At 45.3% G+C, this 16,718-nt stretch overlaps 3 protein-coding genes across 6 annotated transcripts in view; 2 read left to right on the top strand and 1 right to left on the bottom strand.

Moving 5' to 3' along the window:
• Positions 1-16,718, bottom strand: part of LOC142369435 (type II inositol 3,4-bisphosphate 4-phosphatase-like) — a 55,484-nt gene that overhangs the window by 12,925 nt on the left and 25,841 nt on the right. Inside the window, exon 26 of one of the 4 annotated variants that reach the window (XM_075451796.1) lies at positions 13,944-14,462. The exons of the other annotated variants lie outside the window; for them this stretch is intronic. Coding sequence (XP_075307911.1) covers positions 14,342-14,462 — 121 coding nt within the window. The 3' untranslated portion in view covers positions 13,944-14,341. Of the gene's footprint in view, positions 1-13,943; positions 14,463-16,718 lie in introns of those variants that run through there. 4 annotated transcript variants of the gene reach the window in all.
• LOC142369236 (tripartite motif-containing protein 16-like) lies at positions 1,493-6,165 on the top strand. Its single transcript, XM_075451549.1, has 2 exons — positions 1,493-2,605; positions 4,335-6,165. Exons 1-2 carry the CDS (start codon positions 1,528-1,530, stop codon positions 4,901-4,903), a joined length of 1,647 nt encoding a protein of 548 aa, XP_075307664.1. The 5' UTR covers positions 1,493-1,527; the 3' UTR covers positions 4,904-6,165.
• Positions 11,015-13,922, top strand: LOC142369436 (tripartite motif-containing protein 16-like). Its single transcript, XM_075451798.1, has one exon. The coding sequence runs from the start codon at positions 11,021-11,023 to the stop codon at positions 12,686-12,688; it is 1,668 nt and encodes a 555-aa protein (XP_075307913.1). The 5' UTR covers positions 11,015-11,020; the 3' UTR covers positions 12,689-13,922.

Below are 16,718 nucleotides of genomic sequence, written 5' to 3'. Positions count from 1 at the left end.
TTAAATTATCAGGACACTTATTTTTTTTCCCTATGTGAGACTATGTGTTTTATACTTCATGTGTCACTATTCAATGTAAATATCAGACAGTACATTCATACTTGGATTTTTAATGATCAGAGGACATCTTAATTCAGACAACTTAATTTAGCTTGACCAATGTGCAGAAATTTCACATGTATTCATATAAGAGGTTTTCTGCTCACCTTATGTTCGGGCGCCTCGAATCGTCTGAAAAAAGGGTCGCCCTCAATCACCTCCAGCTGTCCTCCCTCGGACCGTCCTCAGTGTCACCAATCCAGGTCACGGCACCAAATTGTTAGATCGATTCTTTCATTGGATGCTCAAGAACAAGCCGGAGTAATCTCAAGTTAAATTAAGTCTTTATTTGTGTGGTAACAAATGGAGTATATCAGCGCTGGACCCAGTATGACAGACCTCTCGCAGGAAATCCGTCAGACAGAGCCTTGATTTCCTGTAACATTTTGTATTTATACGCCTCATTATTTCACATAGGTTGGACTCCTTGTCGACCAAATATGATTGGATATGAGTAGGTTCAACATGCTACGTCATATTGTCTGAATAAGCCAAATAATGTGTGTGTGAATCTTGCACCTGCTTTCCCAGGCTAATTGTTTTGTCTCCCTATTCCTGGATCACTTAAGGTCATGTATCGTGTCCATCGTGGAAAAGTACAGCATTTAACAAAGCCAACTTTAACAAGCACAGAGGCTTCTCTTGCTTTCCAAATCCAAACTCTCACACACTGCTGTCTCCTCACTGTCCTGTGAGTGAGTCTCTCCAAACCCACCTGATGCACTCAATCTGCTGCCTTGAGGCTGGGAGACACACCCTGACCTGGTGCACTCGGGCAGAGAGGGCGCGGCCTGCAGCTCAGCTCAACAGTGTGTCTGAAACCTGAGACTTCAATAGACAGCAGCGGAGAAGAACATGATGATAACCTTACAGCCAGAGTTTCACCACCATGATAAACCTTTCTGTATCTTACAAGTGGTTTTATGAGGCTCATGGAGAAAACAAACTGTAATCGGGTGAACATGCCTCTAAAGTTCAGTATTTTCTGGCCTTTTGCTGAAATTTGAGTGAAAATCTGGCAACAGATGTCTTTTAAAATAATCTCTATGAAAACAGCTGGATCACACACAACAGATGTCTGTGTACAGGCAGTTTGGTGTGACACCACTTTATTTTATTCTATGTTCTTGTTGAGTTTTTCATGTTAAACACACAGTTTCTGCTTCAAACTGCTCCTCTTCCGTGAATCAGTCACAACTTGATAACTCCTCCTTCTGCTTCTTATGAAACACACTCTGTCCACATATTTCCCTGATCCCTCCCCCTCAGATCTGCAGCTTTATAGATGGGTGTAACCAACCTGTGCTGAACGCTAAGAGCTGATTGGTTCATTTCACTGCAGAGACGCAGGTTGTTTACATCAGAGCTGAAACCTGTTTCTGTTGTAAGGAAGTGAAACTCACACAGTCAGTATTACTGAGAGCTGAAATGGCGCAGAAAGGAGTTCAGATGGATCAGGAAACCTTCTCTTGTTCGATCTGTGTGGATCTGCTGAAGGATCCGGTGACTATTCCCTGTGGACACAGCTACTGCATGAACTGTATTAAAGCCCACTGGGATGGAGAGGATCGGAAGGGAATCCACAGCTGTCCTCAGTGCAGGGAAACTTTCACACCGAGGCCTGTGCTGGTGAAAAGCACCATGTTAGCTGAGCAGCTGAAGAAGACTGAACTCCAAGCTGCTCCTGCTGATCACTGCTATGCTGGACCTGAAGATGTGGCCTGTGATGTCTGCTCTGGGAGGAAGCTGAAAGCCATCAAGTCCTGTTTAGCCTGTCCAGCCTCTTACTGTAAGAAACACCTCCAACCTCACCATGATGCTCCACCATTAAAGAAGCACAAGCTGATCGACCCCTCCAAGAACCTCCAGCAGCACATCTGCCCTCGTCATGATGAGGTGATGAAGATTTTCTGCCGTACTGATCAGCAGAGTATCTGTTATCGCTGCTTAATGGAGGAACATAAAGGCCATGAAACAGTCACAATAGAAGACGAAAGGACTGAGAGGCAGAAGGAGCTGGAGGGGAGTCGGCAACAGATCCAGCAGAGAATCCAGGACGCAGAGAAAGATGTGAAGCTGCTTCAGCAGGAGGTGGAGGCCATCGATCAGTCTGCTGATAAAACAGTGGAGCACAGCCAGAAGATCTTCACTGAGCTGATCCGTCTCCTCCAGAAAAGAAGCTCTGATGTGAAGCAGCAGATCAGATCCCAGCAGGAAGCCGAAGGGAGTCGAGTCAAAGAGCTTCAGAAAAAGCTGGAGCAGGAGATCACTGAGCTGAAGAGGAAAGATGCTGAGCTGGAGCAGCTCTCACACACAGAGGATCACAGCCAGTTTCTGCACAGCTGCCCCTCAGTGTCAGCACTCAGGGGGGCTACACACTCATCCAGCATCAAGATCCGTCCTCTGAGGCACTTTGAGGATGTGACAGCAGCTGTGTCAGAGCTCAGAGATAAACTACAGGACTTCCTGAGAGAGGAATGGACCAACATCTCACTGACTGAAGGCGGTGATCCCTCAATGCCAGACAACTATCGCCCCATTTCCAGATTATCAGTAACTGCTAAAATATTTGAGTCTTTAGTGAATGAGCAGGTTAAACATTACTTGTCTGATAATGGAATTTTAACATCTACACAATCAGGATTCAGACAACATCATAGCACGATCACTGCCACTACTTTAGTTGCCAATGACATCATCTCTGCCCTGGATAACAAGAAGTCCTGTGCTGCTCTTTTTGTTGATCTTTCTAAGGCTTTTGACTGTGTGAACCATGATCTTCTTTTGCAACGTCTTCAACATATTGGTTTTAGTGACATAACATTGAAGTGGTTTTTAAACTATTTATCTGGGAGAACCCAATGTGTAGCTGTTGACAGCAGTAGTTCAGACCTAGTGGAGGTCAAAATGGGTGTACCTCAGGGGTCGATTTTGGGGCCTATTTTGTTCACCATTTATATAAATAACCTTTGTGTTGGTCTTGATTCAGCTAGGGTGCATCTCTATGCTGACGACGCTGTTTTATATACATCTGCCCCCTCTGTGAAGACAGCAGTTGATAATCTTCAATCTGCTTTTAGCATTTTGCAGGCGTCTTTGCTTAGTCTGCGACTGGCTCTAAATGAAAAGAAAACAAAGTACATGGTTTTCACGCGTACCCGCTCATCATTACCTAATGTTGAAGTGTCCACTACAAATGGGACCTTGTTGGAAAGGGTTAAAACATATAAGTATTTAGGGATTTGGCTTGATGAGAAGTTAAATTATGAAACACATATTGCCCATCTTCTTAAAAAGCTTAGACCAAAATTGAGTTTTTATTTCCGCTTGAAAAAGTGCTTTCCTATTGCTGCCAGATTAAGATTGGTACAGAGTACATTTTTACCCATCCCAGACTATGGTGACATATTGTATATGCATGCCTCCACCTCTCTTTTAAAAAAGCTGGATGTAGTTTACCATGCAGCGCTGCGTTTCATCACTAATGCAAACATGAGAACACATCACTGCACACTATATGAAATGGTATCATGGACTTCACTACCACTCAGGAGAAAAATCCATTCACTCATTTTTATTGCGAAGGCATTGGTTGGTAAACTCCCATCATACATCAACTGTCTGTTGTCACGCCAAACCAGTTCCTATGGCACTAGGTCAGGAAATAAAATAATGTTAAATATTCCTACTGTACGTACTGTACTAGGCAAGACTTCTTTTAGTTCATATGCCCCATATGCTTGGAATAACCTCCAAAACATCTTAAACTTGGAATCTGTCCCCTCTATAGATGCTTTTAAGAATCTTTTAAATACAACTTTGGTAGAGGAGTGTCACTGTTTTTAGGTTATCAGTTTTATTGTTTGTTTTTTTATGTCATTCTGTGTCTTTTGTGGTCCCCTGTATTCCTGTCTGTTGTGTGTTTGCTTTTCTTTTCACTTTTTTTTCCCTTTTTTTTTAGTGCTTGCCTGTCTGGCTTACTAGCCTTTGTCTAATATTTGTTTGTCTTTATGTCTTATGCATGTGCATATGCCGTCTTGGCCAGGACTCCCTGTGAGAAGAGGTTTCACACCTCAATGGGACCTTCCTGGATAAATAAAGGTCAAATAAAAATGTTTTACTGTCAGAACCTGAACCTGAACCTGAACCTGAACCTGAACCTGAACCTGAGCCTGAACCTGAGCCTGAACCTGAACCTGAACCTGAACCTGAACCTGCGCCAGAGTCAGAACCAGAACCAAAGAGCAGAGCTGAATTCTTAAAATATTCAAGAGAAATCACACTGGATCCAAACACAGCACACACACAGCTGTTATTATCTGAGGGGAACAGAAAAGTTACATTATTGAATTATCTTCAGTCATCAATTCCAAGTCATTCAGACAGATTCACTCACTGGAAACAGGTTCTGAGCAGAGAGAGTCTGACTGGACGCTGTTACTGGGAGGTGGAGTGGGGAGGGAGAGGAGAAGACTTTGCTGTAGCAGTCGCATACAAGAATATCAGCAGAGCAGGATTCTGCCATGATTGTTTATTTGGATCAAACAACGTATCTTGGTCACTAAGTCGTGGCACAAACAGTTACAGGTTTGAACACAACAAGTTCCAAAAGCGAGTCTCAGGTCCTCGGTCCTCCAGAATAGGAGTGTATCTGGACCACAGAGCAGGTATTCTGTCCTTCTACAGCGTCTCTGAAACCATGACTCTCCTCCACAGAGTCCAGACCTCATTCACTCAGCCGCTCTGTGCTGGAGTTTGGCTTTTAGTTGATGGAGTCACAGCTGAGTTCATTAAACTGAAATAGACAGAAGTCATTTCAGGGACAGTTGGTTAAAATGTGTTTTAGTTTCCACTTTATTTAGTCTCCATCATTGTTGAGTCATTTCTTCACTGCACAGAGATCAGCTGTCAGTCACACTTTATGGGTGGTGTAGGAGCTATTTCTCTGTTTTTAGTTAAGTCTTAGAATTTAGATTTATCTTATATCATTTGATTATTTTTTGGTTGATAATTAGTATTTTTGTTTAATTTTAGTTGTTTAGGATAAATTGGTTAGTAATTAATTTAATCATTTTTTTGTTTGGGGAAATGGGCGTTTCACACATAAATACGTAGGTTTTAGGGAGCTCTGGACGCACTTGGGTGGTCACATGGTTTTTTACCAGTTCTCAGTTCTCAGCCAGTCAATCAGTGGGTGAACAGGTGAGGCAAGCAGGCAGAAAGAGCGGGAATCAGAGCAGGAGAGGCAGGAAGGGATCCTGTGAAGCATGAACCATGTTGGTTTTACCTGCAAACTTGGAATAAATCCATGATGAACTACATTTTTTGACGTTTTGGACCTTTTTGTGATGTTATGTTATGTTTATTTTTAGTTTGGTCACCTTTTAGTTCAAAGTTTTTATTATTTTCATAGACAAATAGTCACTACAGGTGGTACTTTGACCTCTGATTGGTTGGTGTTTAGTTGGTGTTGGAGTTTGTTTGGGTGGCACTCCTTCCTGTCTGTTCAGTCATGGAGGCTATCACTGCTCAGCAGGACTTTTATCCTCCTGAACTAATTACATTTACATTCACTGGTTTGTCAGACCAAATGTTGTTGTTGTTCAGATCAATGTACAGATGAGGTAAACTGTGATTATCATGATCATCATCAGTCATTATTTTATTGCTCACATCTGATATTCTGAGTCATTTAGCAGATTTTACTGATTTAATGTGTCAACAAGCTGAAGTTTTACTTGATCAATAGAGATTAACAAAGCTGGTGGTGTTTTAATTTCTGCTGAACTTAGTTATTCAAATATTTTAATCAACAGTGAGGAAACAAAGGGAACCTGCATTTATTTTCAATCATAAAATGATCTGGAAAACAAGCCTCGTTCAGCACACATTTAATGTTGGTGTAAAGGTTGCATTTATAGTTCTGGACTGTTAAAAGTGTTGCTTTTGTGTAAAAGATGTTCTATAAATCTGAGAGTTAGAAGTCAACATGTGAGCAGAATGCTACATTTGTATTCATGCTAAAGGTTTTGATGTACAAGGGAAATAAAAATCACTAAATTTACAGCGGACTTATTTTTTATTGTATGTTCTTCATGATTATGGTCAGTGATCATCATTTATGTTCAGGATGATGTAACCAGAAGCAGACACATGCAGAGGTGGAGTCTGAATGCGTCTCTTTGTAAATAACTTAATCATTTTAATAATATGCAGCAATGAGCCCACACTGGAAGAAGAGGACTGCAGGCTGGTTTACGTGGTTCAGTCCTCAATGCCTGATGCCAACTGGTTGGGGTCCAAGTGTTCATTTATTGCACAAACATGTCCGTAATTCAAACATCTGCAGCCACAATCAACAAGATGACGCAAAACTGTTTCAGTGGCCGTCATAATAGAGTCTGAGTCAAGAGCTTCCAAAAGAACGTCATCCACATACTGAAGAAGGGAGACGCCTGGTGGTAGTGTCAAGGATTGTAGTTGTTGTTTTAAGACATGATTGAAGATGGAAGGTGAATCAATAAAGCCTTGTGGTAGACCAGTGTCAGTGTATTGCTTACCCTCGAAAGCGAATGCAAACATCTGTTGAGAATCCTCATGCAGGGGCACACAGAAGAATGCATTAGCCAAATCAATGCAAAGGAAGAAGTGTTGGTCTGGTGAAATGCCATTTAACACAGTGTATGGATTTGTCATAATTAGCGGGGACGATGACCTTATTGATGGGTCTGAGATCATGTATCATTCGATAATCAGGTTTTCCAAGTTTTGGGACGGGGTTTATGGGGGTGTTCCATAAAGACATTGTCGGTGTAAGAACACCAGTGTGTAAAAGTCCCCTGATTGTGTTCCCAATACCTGTACTTTGTCCCGGCTTAAGTGGGTATTGGGCCCTATAAATAGGAACAATGTTGTGTTTCAAAGGGATAGATACCGGAGGGATCTTCAGAAGTCCACCGTCCGTGGGTCCAGTAGACCACATTGTGTCGGGCAAACTGTCTAGCAACGCTTGTGTGTGTGGGTGATCAGTGTTTTCTCTGCCATGAGTTCGGGACAAATAACACTTTTCTGGATGCAGTACAGTATGAGAGACATGTGCAATCATATAGGTCTGCGTGGAAGGAGAGTAACGAAGATTTTTATTCTGCGTAGGAGTCCAATCAGATGCCAGTAAACACCGTTTCACCATCGGACCCAAGTTCTTTGCTTCTCCTCCATTTGCTATATGCAAAGTGATGTGAGGGGCAGATGTGTCTGACAAAGCATACAATGTTTCCATCGAGGCCGGCAAAGACACAGCAGCAGCCACACCCTCTTGTCCTACATAAATGTCACATATTTCAACACAGGGTTCCTCTCCAGTCTCAAGACATTGTAGTACAAACCTGTCCCACAGCGCATCATAGTTTTCATCACCATATAGCTCATAATTAAATGTGCAATGTGGAGGATCAACTGGATTGGTGTGGAGACGCATGACAGAAATCGTGGGGTGGCACAACGTTGTACAGAGCCATTTGGGAAAGAGATGTCCACATATTCCGGAGTCATAAGCATGAATATGTTTTGTGAACACAAGATATCCCTGGCTAAAAGATTCACCGGGCAAGAGGGTGAAAGAAGAAATGAATGATCAAAAGCAAGGGAATTCCATAAGCATGAAACAGGTGTTGACAGAGGCCACTCTTCTGTGTTTCCCGAGAACCCAACAACAGGTACGGTATTCTGTGATAGAGGAAGTGGCGTCTTAAGTGTGGAATACCTGGCTCCTGTGTCGATCATACACGTATAGTCTTGGCCGTTAATTGATAGTTTAACTAGAGGCTCAAGAAACAAGTCATTACAACACAGTGAGTCACCTGCTGTTAGTCCTGGGCCTCCCTATTGTGGCATTTGGTGGGAGCCAGGGGTGTGATGCCCAGACTCCTGGTGTGGGCCCTGTTGGGGACCCTGTTGTGGAGGAGGGAAGCTATTATACTGATACTGTGGAGTCCCTCCTCCTGATTGTACTGAATACGGAACATCACGACATTCAGAGGCCCTGATGTTGAAGTCCCGACGGTGTTTCCTTTTTTTATTAGTTATGATTGGAGATCTGCTCCGTTCTGGGTATGACCCATACAAGAAGGTGGATGGTGTGGTCGTACAGCACGAGGAGGAGCCTGTTGAGACATTTGTTTAATTTGAGCCTTATTTTGATTTACTTGGTTTCTCACGTCTTTCAGTTGTGATTTTGCCACTTGTGCTTGAAGGGAAACTAATTCTGCTTTCTCTTGTTCCCGTTCTTCGATTTCATTATCAGTGTATTGAATGACATGGGCTAACCCATAATGCATACGTGAAGTTTGTTAATCCAACAATCCTTCTCAACGTAGCTTGCACAGAGGGAGAGAGTGATACTTCCACTGCTCCTCTAAAAAGCATCTCAATGGCATCACTGATGGCTGGATCTTCACCAGTTCTCTCATGCCATAGTTCTCTTACCCGCAGTAAGTAAGCTGTGCTTTTCTCATTTCCATTAGGTGGAATTTGACACAACTCAGCTGATTTGAGATGTACAGGGAACTTCTCTCGTACCTGTGGCCATAATAAGTACACAAGATCCTGGAGGCGTGTACTGTCTGGGGCCGAATCAGTTCGGCAGCGTTGTTCGATTTCTGTCAGCATGCCTAATGACGTACATGAGGCAAATACTCGTCTGATATTGCTTAAGGCTGGAGATAGTCCAGCACATGCCTCCAAGAATGCTTCAATCCATGCCCCCCCCCTTATCTATGTCTGGTAAATGGGATTTAATCATTACAGTATCCTACAAGGAGAATGGACTGTACGTGGTATTAATGCGACCATTAATATTGTTTGCTGATATCAATGGCATCTGATGATGACCCCGACGGGTGTCAGTGCATGCGTGAATATTACCACTATTTTGGTTCTGAGCAGGGACATCTGTGAGATTGTAATTTTCTGACTGGTTACTTTGATCCATCCACCCACCTAGTCTTTGTCTGTCCAGCAAAGCCGTTAAATCATGTACCAATGGACCAAAACATGCATCCCCTGATCTAATCATGTAGCCAGGTGCAGATGGTGTCGCATGCGATCAGGTTTCCAGTGATTGTGATCCAAATGTATCACTTGAGTAAATCAGGTTTTGTGACATATTTAAATGTTATACACGTTTTATTCAGAGTGGCTGAATGGCGTAATGCCCAAATGTTGGAGCCGGTCAAGAAATTTCTACACAGAACCTAAAAGTTCTGCGCGCTTGATCGCTGGGGGTTCACCCACTCCAGTCATCCGTTTTAATTCAACCCTCTGTGTAACACCCTATCTACCGTTCCCCTTATCTATACCATTGGCCTTTTGAAACAGAACTACTCGAGATCTGCGGGATATGAGTAGTAAAATATCAATCAAGTAGCGAACCAGCGCACATTTTCAAGAAAAATAACAAATCTTTCCCTGTGTCCCTATACCGAAATCTCAGCCTACCCACCACACGTGGAATTAAAGACCCTTCGCGCCCAGATCTCAATCAGTCCTAACACCAGTCAGGGAAAAAAAAAAAAAGACTGCCTGACCAATGTGCAGAAATTTCACATATATTCATATAAGAGGTTTTCTGCTCACCTTATGTTTGGGCGCCTCAAGTCGTCTGAAAAAAGGGTCCCCTTCGATGGGCTCCAGCTGTCCTCCCTCGGACCGTCCTCAGAATCACCAATCCGGGTCACGGCACCAAATTGTTAGATCGATTCTTTCATTGGATGCTCAAGAACAAGCCGGAGTAATCTCAAGTTAAATGAAGTCTTTATTTGTGGTAACAAATGGAGTATATCAGCGCTGGACCCAGTATGACAGACCTCTCGCAGGAAATCCGTCAGACAGAGCCTCGATTTCCGGTAACATTTTGTATTTTTATGCCTCATTGTTTCACATAGGTTGGACTCCTTGTCGACCAAATATGATTGGATATGAGTAGGTTCAACATGCTTCGTCATATTCTCTGAATAAGCCAAATAATGTGTGTGTGAATCTTGCACCTGCTTTCCCAGGCTAATTGTTTTGTCTCCCTATTCCTGGATCACTTAAGGTCATGTATAGTGTCCATCGTGGAAAAGTACAGCATTTAACAAAGCCAATTTTAACAAGCACGGAGGCTTCTCGTGAACAGAGAAATCCCATGAACACACATTCATAACAACCCACCTGATGCACTCAATGTGCTGCCTTGAGGCTGGGAGACACACCCTGACCTGGTGCACTCGGGCAGTGAGGGCGCGGCCTACAGCTCAGCTCAACAGTGTGTCTGAAACCTGAGACTTCAATAGACAGCAGCGGAGAAGAACATGATGATAACCTTACAGCCAGAGTTTCACCACCATGATAAACCTTTCTGTATCTTACAAGTGGTTTTATGAGGCTCATGGAGAAAACAAACTGTAATCAGGTGAACATGCCTCTAAAGTTCAGTATTTTCTGGCCTTTTGCTGAAATTTGATTGAAAATCTGGCAACAGATGTCTTTTAAAATAATCTCTATGAAAACAGCTGGATCACACACAACAGATGTCCGTGTACAGGCAGTTTGGTGTGACATCCCTTTATTTTATTCTATCTTCTTGTTGAGTTTTTCATGTTAAACACACAGTTTCTGCTTCAAACTGCTCCTCTTCCGTGAATCAGTCACAACTTGATAACTCCTCCTTCTGTTTCTTATGAAACACACTCTGTCCACATATTTCCCTGATCCCTCCCCCTCAGATCTGCAGCTTTATAGATGGGTGTAACCAACCTGTGCTGAACGCTAAGAGCTGATTGGTTCATTTCACTGCAGAGACGCAGGTTGTTACATCAGAGCTGAAACCTGTTTCTGTTGTAAGGAAGTAGAACTCACACAGTCAGTGTTACTGAGAGCTGAAATGGCACAGAAAGGAGTTCAGATGGATCAGGAAACCTTCTCTTGTTCGATCTGTCTGGATCTGCTGAAGGATCCGGTGACTATTCCCTGTGGACACAGCTACTGCAGGAACTGTATTAAAGGCCACTGGGATGGAGAGGATTGGAAGGGAATCCACAGCTGTCCTCAGTGCAGGGAAACTTTCCTACAGAGGCCTGTCCTGAAGAAAAACACCATGTTAGCTGATTTAGTGGAGCAGCTGAAGAAGACTGGACTCCAAGCTGCTCCTGCTGATCACTGCTATGCTGGAGCTGAAGATGTGGCCTGTGATGTCTGCTCTGGGAGGAAGCTGAAAGCCATCAAGTCCTGTTTAGTCTGTCTGGCCTCTTACTGTAAGAAACACCTCCAACCTCACCGTGATGCTCCACCATTACAGAAACACAAGCTGATCGACCCCTCCAAGAAGCTCCAGCAGCACATCTGCCCTCGCCGTGATGAGGTGATGAAGATTTTCTGCCGTACTGATCAGCAGAGTATCTGTTATCTCTGCTTAATGGAGGAACATAAAGGCCATGAAACAGTGACAGCTGCAGCAGAAAGGACTGAGAGGCAGAAGGAGCTGGAGGGGAGTCGGCAACAGATCCAGCAGAGAATCCAGGACGCAGAGAAAGATGTGAAGCTGCTTCAGCAGGAGGTGGAGGCCATCGATCAGTCTGCTGATAAAACAGTGGAGCACAGCCAGAAGATCTTCACTAAGCTGATCCGTCTCCTCCAGAAAAGAAGCTCTGATGTGAAGCAGCAGATCAGATCCCAGCAGGAAACTGAAGGGAGTCGAGTCAAAGAGCTTCAGAAGAAGCTGGAGCAGGAGATCACTGAGCTGAAGAGGAAAGATGCTGAGCTGAAGCAGCTCTCACAAACAGAGGATCACAGCCAGTTTCTGCACAGCTGCCCCTCAGTGGCAGCACTCAGGGGGTCTACACACTCATCCAGCATCAAGATCCGTCCTCTGAGGCACTTTGAGGATGTGACAGCAGCTGTGTCAGAGCTCAGAGATAAACTACAGGACATCCTGAGAGAGGAATGGACCAACATCTCACTGACTGAAGTGGATGTTTTACTGTCAGAACCAGAACCAAAGAGCAGAGCTGGGTTCTTAAAATGTTCAAGAGAAATCACACTGGATCCAAACACAGCAAACACACAGCTGTTATTATCAGAGGGGAACAGAAAAGTTACAGCAATGGAACAACAACAGTCTTATTCCAGTCATCCAGACAGATTCAGTGACTGGTGGCAGGTCCTGAGTAGAGAGAGTCTGACTGGACGCTGTTACTGGGAGGTGGAGTGGAGAGGGGAAGGAGTTTATGTAGCAGTCGCATACAAGAATATCAGCAGAGCAGGATTCTGCCATGAATGTTTATTTGGACACAACAACAAATCTTGGTCATTACGTTGTTATACAGACAGTTACAGCTTTGACCACAACAAAGTCCGAACTCCAGTCTCAGGTCCTCGGTCCTCCAGAATAGGAGTGTATCTGGACCACAGAGCAGGTATTCTGTCCTTCTACAGCGTCTCTGAAACCATGACTCTCCTCCACAGAGTCCAGACCTCATTCACTCAGCCGCTCTGTGCTGCAGTTAGGTTTTACTCTCACGGAGTCACAGCTGAGTTCATTAAACTGAAATAGACAGAAGTCATTTCAGGGACAGTTGGTTAAAATGTGTTTTAGTTTCCACTTTATTTAGTCTCCATCATTGTTGAGTCATTTCTTCACTGCACAGAGATCAGCTGTCAGTCACACTTTATGGGTGGTGTAGGAGCTATTTCTCTGTTTTTAGTTAAGTCTTAGAATTTAGATTTATTTTATATCATTTGCTTATTTTTTGGTTGTTAATTCGTATTTTTGTTTAATTTTAGTTGTTTAGGATAAATTGGTTTGTAATTAATTTAATACATTTTTTGTTTGGGGAAATGGGCGTTTCACACATAAATACGCAGGTTTTAGGGAGCTCTGGACGCACTTGGGTGGTCACATGGTTTTTTACCAGTTCTCAGTTCTCAGTCAGTTAATCAGTGGGTGAACAGGTGAGGCAAGCAGGCAGAAAGAGCGGGAATCAGAGCAGGAGAGGCAGGAAGGATCCTGTGAAGCATGAACCATGTTGGTTTTGCCTGCAAACTTGGAATAAATCCATGATGAACTACATTTTTTGACGTTTTGGACCTTTTTGTGATATTATGTTATGTTTATTTTTAGTTTGGTCACCTTTAAGTCAAAAGTTTTTATTATTTTCATAGACAAATAGTCGCTACAGGTGGTACTTTGACCTCTGATTGGTTGTTGTTTAGTTGGTGTTGGACTTTGTTTGGGTGGCGCTCCTTCCTGTCTGTTCAGTCATGGAGGCTATCACTGCTCAGCAGGACTTTTATCCTCCTGAACTAATTACATTTACATTCACTGGTTTGTCAGACCAAATGTTGTTGTTGTTCAGATCCATGTACAGATGAGGTAAACTGTGATTATCATGATCATCATCAGTCATTATTTTATTGCTCACAGCTGATATTCTGAGTCATTTAGCAGATTTTACTGATTTAATGTGTCAACAAGCTGAAGTTTTATATGATCAATAGAGATTAACAAAGCTGGTGGTGTTTTCATTTCTGCTGAACTTAGTTATTCAAATATTTGAATCAACATTGAGGAAACAAAGGGAACCTGCATTTATTTTCAATCATAAAATGATCTGGAAAACAAGCCTCGTTCAGAACACATTTAATGTTGGTGTAAAGGTTGCATTTATAGTTCTGGGCTGTTAAAAGTGTTGCTTTTGTGTAAAAGATGTTCTATAAATCTGAGAGTTAGAAGTCAACATGTTAGCAGAATGCTACATTTGTATTCATGCTAAAGGTTTTGATGTACAAAGGAAATAAAAATCACTAAATTTACAGCAGACTTGTTTTTTATTGTATGTTCTTCATGATTATGGTCAGTGATCGTCATTTATGTTCAGGATGATGTAACCAGAAGCAGACACATGCAGAGGTGGAGTCTGAATGCGTCTCTTTGTAAATAACTTAATCATTTTAATAATATGCAGCAATGAGCCCACACTGGAAGAAGAGGACTGCAGGGTGGTTTACGTGGTTCAGTCTTCAATGCCTGACGCCAACTGGTTGGGGTCCAAGTGTTCATTTATTGCACAAACATGTCCGTAATTCAAACATCTGCAGCCACAATCGACAGCACGGAGGCTTCTGGTGAACAGAGAAATCCCACGAACACACATTCATAACAACACATCTTCTGATATAAAAACGTGTGCAGGAACGGCGGGGGAGTCTATCCGTAGCTGCCGTCTGGAGGTCGGTAGAGTTTGGGGAAGGTGAGGAGCTGCACGCCGCTGAAGGCGAACTTCCTGCTGCCCACGTTCTTCTGCACGTTCTCCATCCTGCAGCCATCCCTGCACACATGCAGCATCGCACAAACGCACGTGCACACGGATCAGCAGTGAGACAAGTTCACACCCGCCTCAACATGTCACTGTTCACTTCTCTGCTCACAACAAACATGGAAAACTGGAAATAAGAGGATGTCAGCATCTATATCAGCCCCTGGGAGGGTTTTCCATGGGAAACATGTTTCAGGGGAGGGTCGAACTAAGATCCATTCAAAGGTCTGGGGGGGCACACGGCTGCACACACAGCTGCAAACAGAGCTGCACACAGCTTCAAACACAGCTGCGCACACGGCCGCTGCGCACACGGCCGCTGCGCACACGGCCGCTGCGCACACGGTCGCTGCTGCACACGGCCGCTGCGCACACGGTCGCTGCTGCACACGGCCGATGCACACAGCTGCAAACAGCTGCACACGGCGGCTGCACACGGCGGCCGCTGCACACGGCGGCCGCTGCACACACGGCCGCTGCACACACGGCCGCTGCACACACGGCCGCTGCACACACAGCTGCACGGCCGCTGCACACAGCTGCACACGGCGGCCGCTGCACACAGCTGCCGCTGCACACACGGCTGCTGCACACACAGCTGCACGGCCGCTGCACACAGCTGCACACGGCGGCCGCTGCACACGGCTGCACACGGCGGCCGCTGCACACGGCGGCAGCTGCACACGGCGGCCGCTGCACACGGCGGCCGCTGCACACGGCGGCCGCTGCACACGGCTGCACACAGCTGCACACGGCCGCTGCACACGGCTGCACACAACCGCTGCACACGGCCGATGCACACGGCTGCCGCTGCACACGGCTGCACACAACCGCTGCACACGGCCGATGCACACGGCTGCCGCTGCACACGGCTGCACACAGCTGCACACGGCCGCTGCACACGGCTGCACACAACCGCTGCACACGGCCGATGCACACGGCTGCCGCTGCACACGGCTGCACACAACCGCTGCACACGGCCGATGCACACGGCTGCCGCTGCACACGGCTGCACACAGCTGCACACGGCCGCTGCACACGGCTGCACACAACCGCTGCACACGGCCGATGCACACGGCTGCCGCTGCACACGGCTGCACACAACCGCTGCACACGGCCGATGCACACGGCTGCCGCTGCACACGGCTGCACACAGCTGCACACAGCTGCACACAACCGCTGCACACGGCCGATGCACACGGCTGCCGCTGCACACGGCTGCACACAGCTGCACACAGCTGCACACCGCTGCACACAGCTGCACACAACCGCTGCACACGGCCGCTGCACACGGCCGCTGCACACGGCCGCTGCACACGGCCGCTGCACACGGCCGCTGCACACGGCCGCTGCACACGGCCGCTGCACACAGCTGAGGAAACCCCATAGCTTCAGAAATCAGAGAAATGTGGTGTTCTGAAATGCATGAGAGCAAACTGAGAGCAAAGCCACAAACAGGCAGCGGTAAAGGCCTGGAAAGATGTTCCCAGACTTCAGGTGGTTCATGACTGCAAAGGATTACGCCAGTTTAAAACAACATTTGCTCTTTATTCACTGGTGAGCCTGAGAAAACGGAGACTCCTGCATAGGTTGATGAGAAATCTTTAACAGTTGAATCTGAAAGTCTACATCGGATTGCTTCCTTTCAGATCCACCGAGGTGAAGAAAGAAGCAAAAACACTCAGATTGTACCGATGCTAAACACTCTGGGAAGCGGCTCTCTGAAGTGAGGCCTTGGTTCCCAGCGGTGGAGTCTGGAATTGTGTTGCTACAAACATCATTTCACCTCCGTAATGAGCTCATGTCAGCGAGGAATAAGAAGCCTCGGTGTTAAAGGAAGACTTGGTGCATTTCCAGTTCGGATGTTACTTGTGTCTGGATGGCTCACTTTTGGTCTGTGGGGAAAAAAGGAGTCGTACGAAACAATATCTGATCTTTACTGGTATTTGGCCAGCAGTATCACCAGGCTGAGGATGAGCCAAATAACCAAGAGGTGAGAAGTCACTAAGAGGAAGGCCACAGGGTAAAGGTGACGTCTGGGAGCCTTGGGGGCCAAACACTGCGGGAGCAGGGAGCTCTGCAGACCTGAGGGACGCTCGTCTGGATTTAACCCAGAGACGGTGAACCCGGAGTGGGTGTAACAGCCCAGCACCTGCCCCCAGGACAGATGAGATCTGAAGGAGGAGGAGGAGGAGCGTTTGTGTGCATGTGTGTGAGATGAGTGGGAGGGTCGGAGGAGAAGGAGAAAGAAAAAGAAAAAATGAAGAC

Source organism: Odontesthes bonariensis, chromosome 19, assembly GCF_027942865.1.
Source record: "Odontesthes bonariensis isolate fOdoBon6 chromosome 19, fOdoBon6.hap1, whole genome shotgun sequence".
In the NCBI taxonomy this organism is placed as follows: Eukaryota; Metazoa; Chordata; class Actinopteri; order Atheriniformes; family Atherinopsidae; genus Odontesthes; species Odontesthes bonariensis.
Note: the sequence above shows the minus strand (reverse complement) of the source record. Positions and strands in the feature narration are given on the sequence as shown.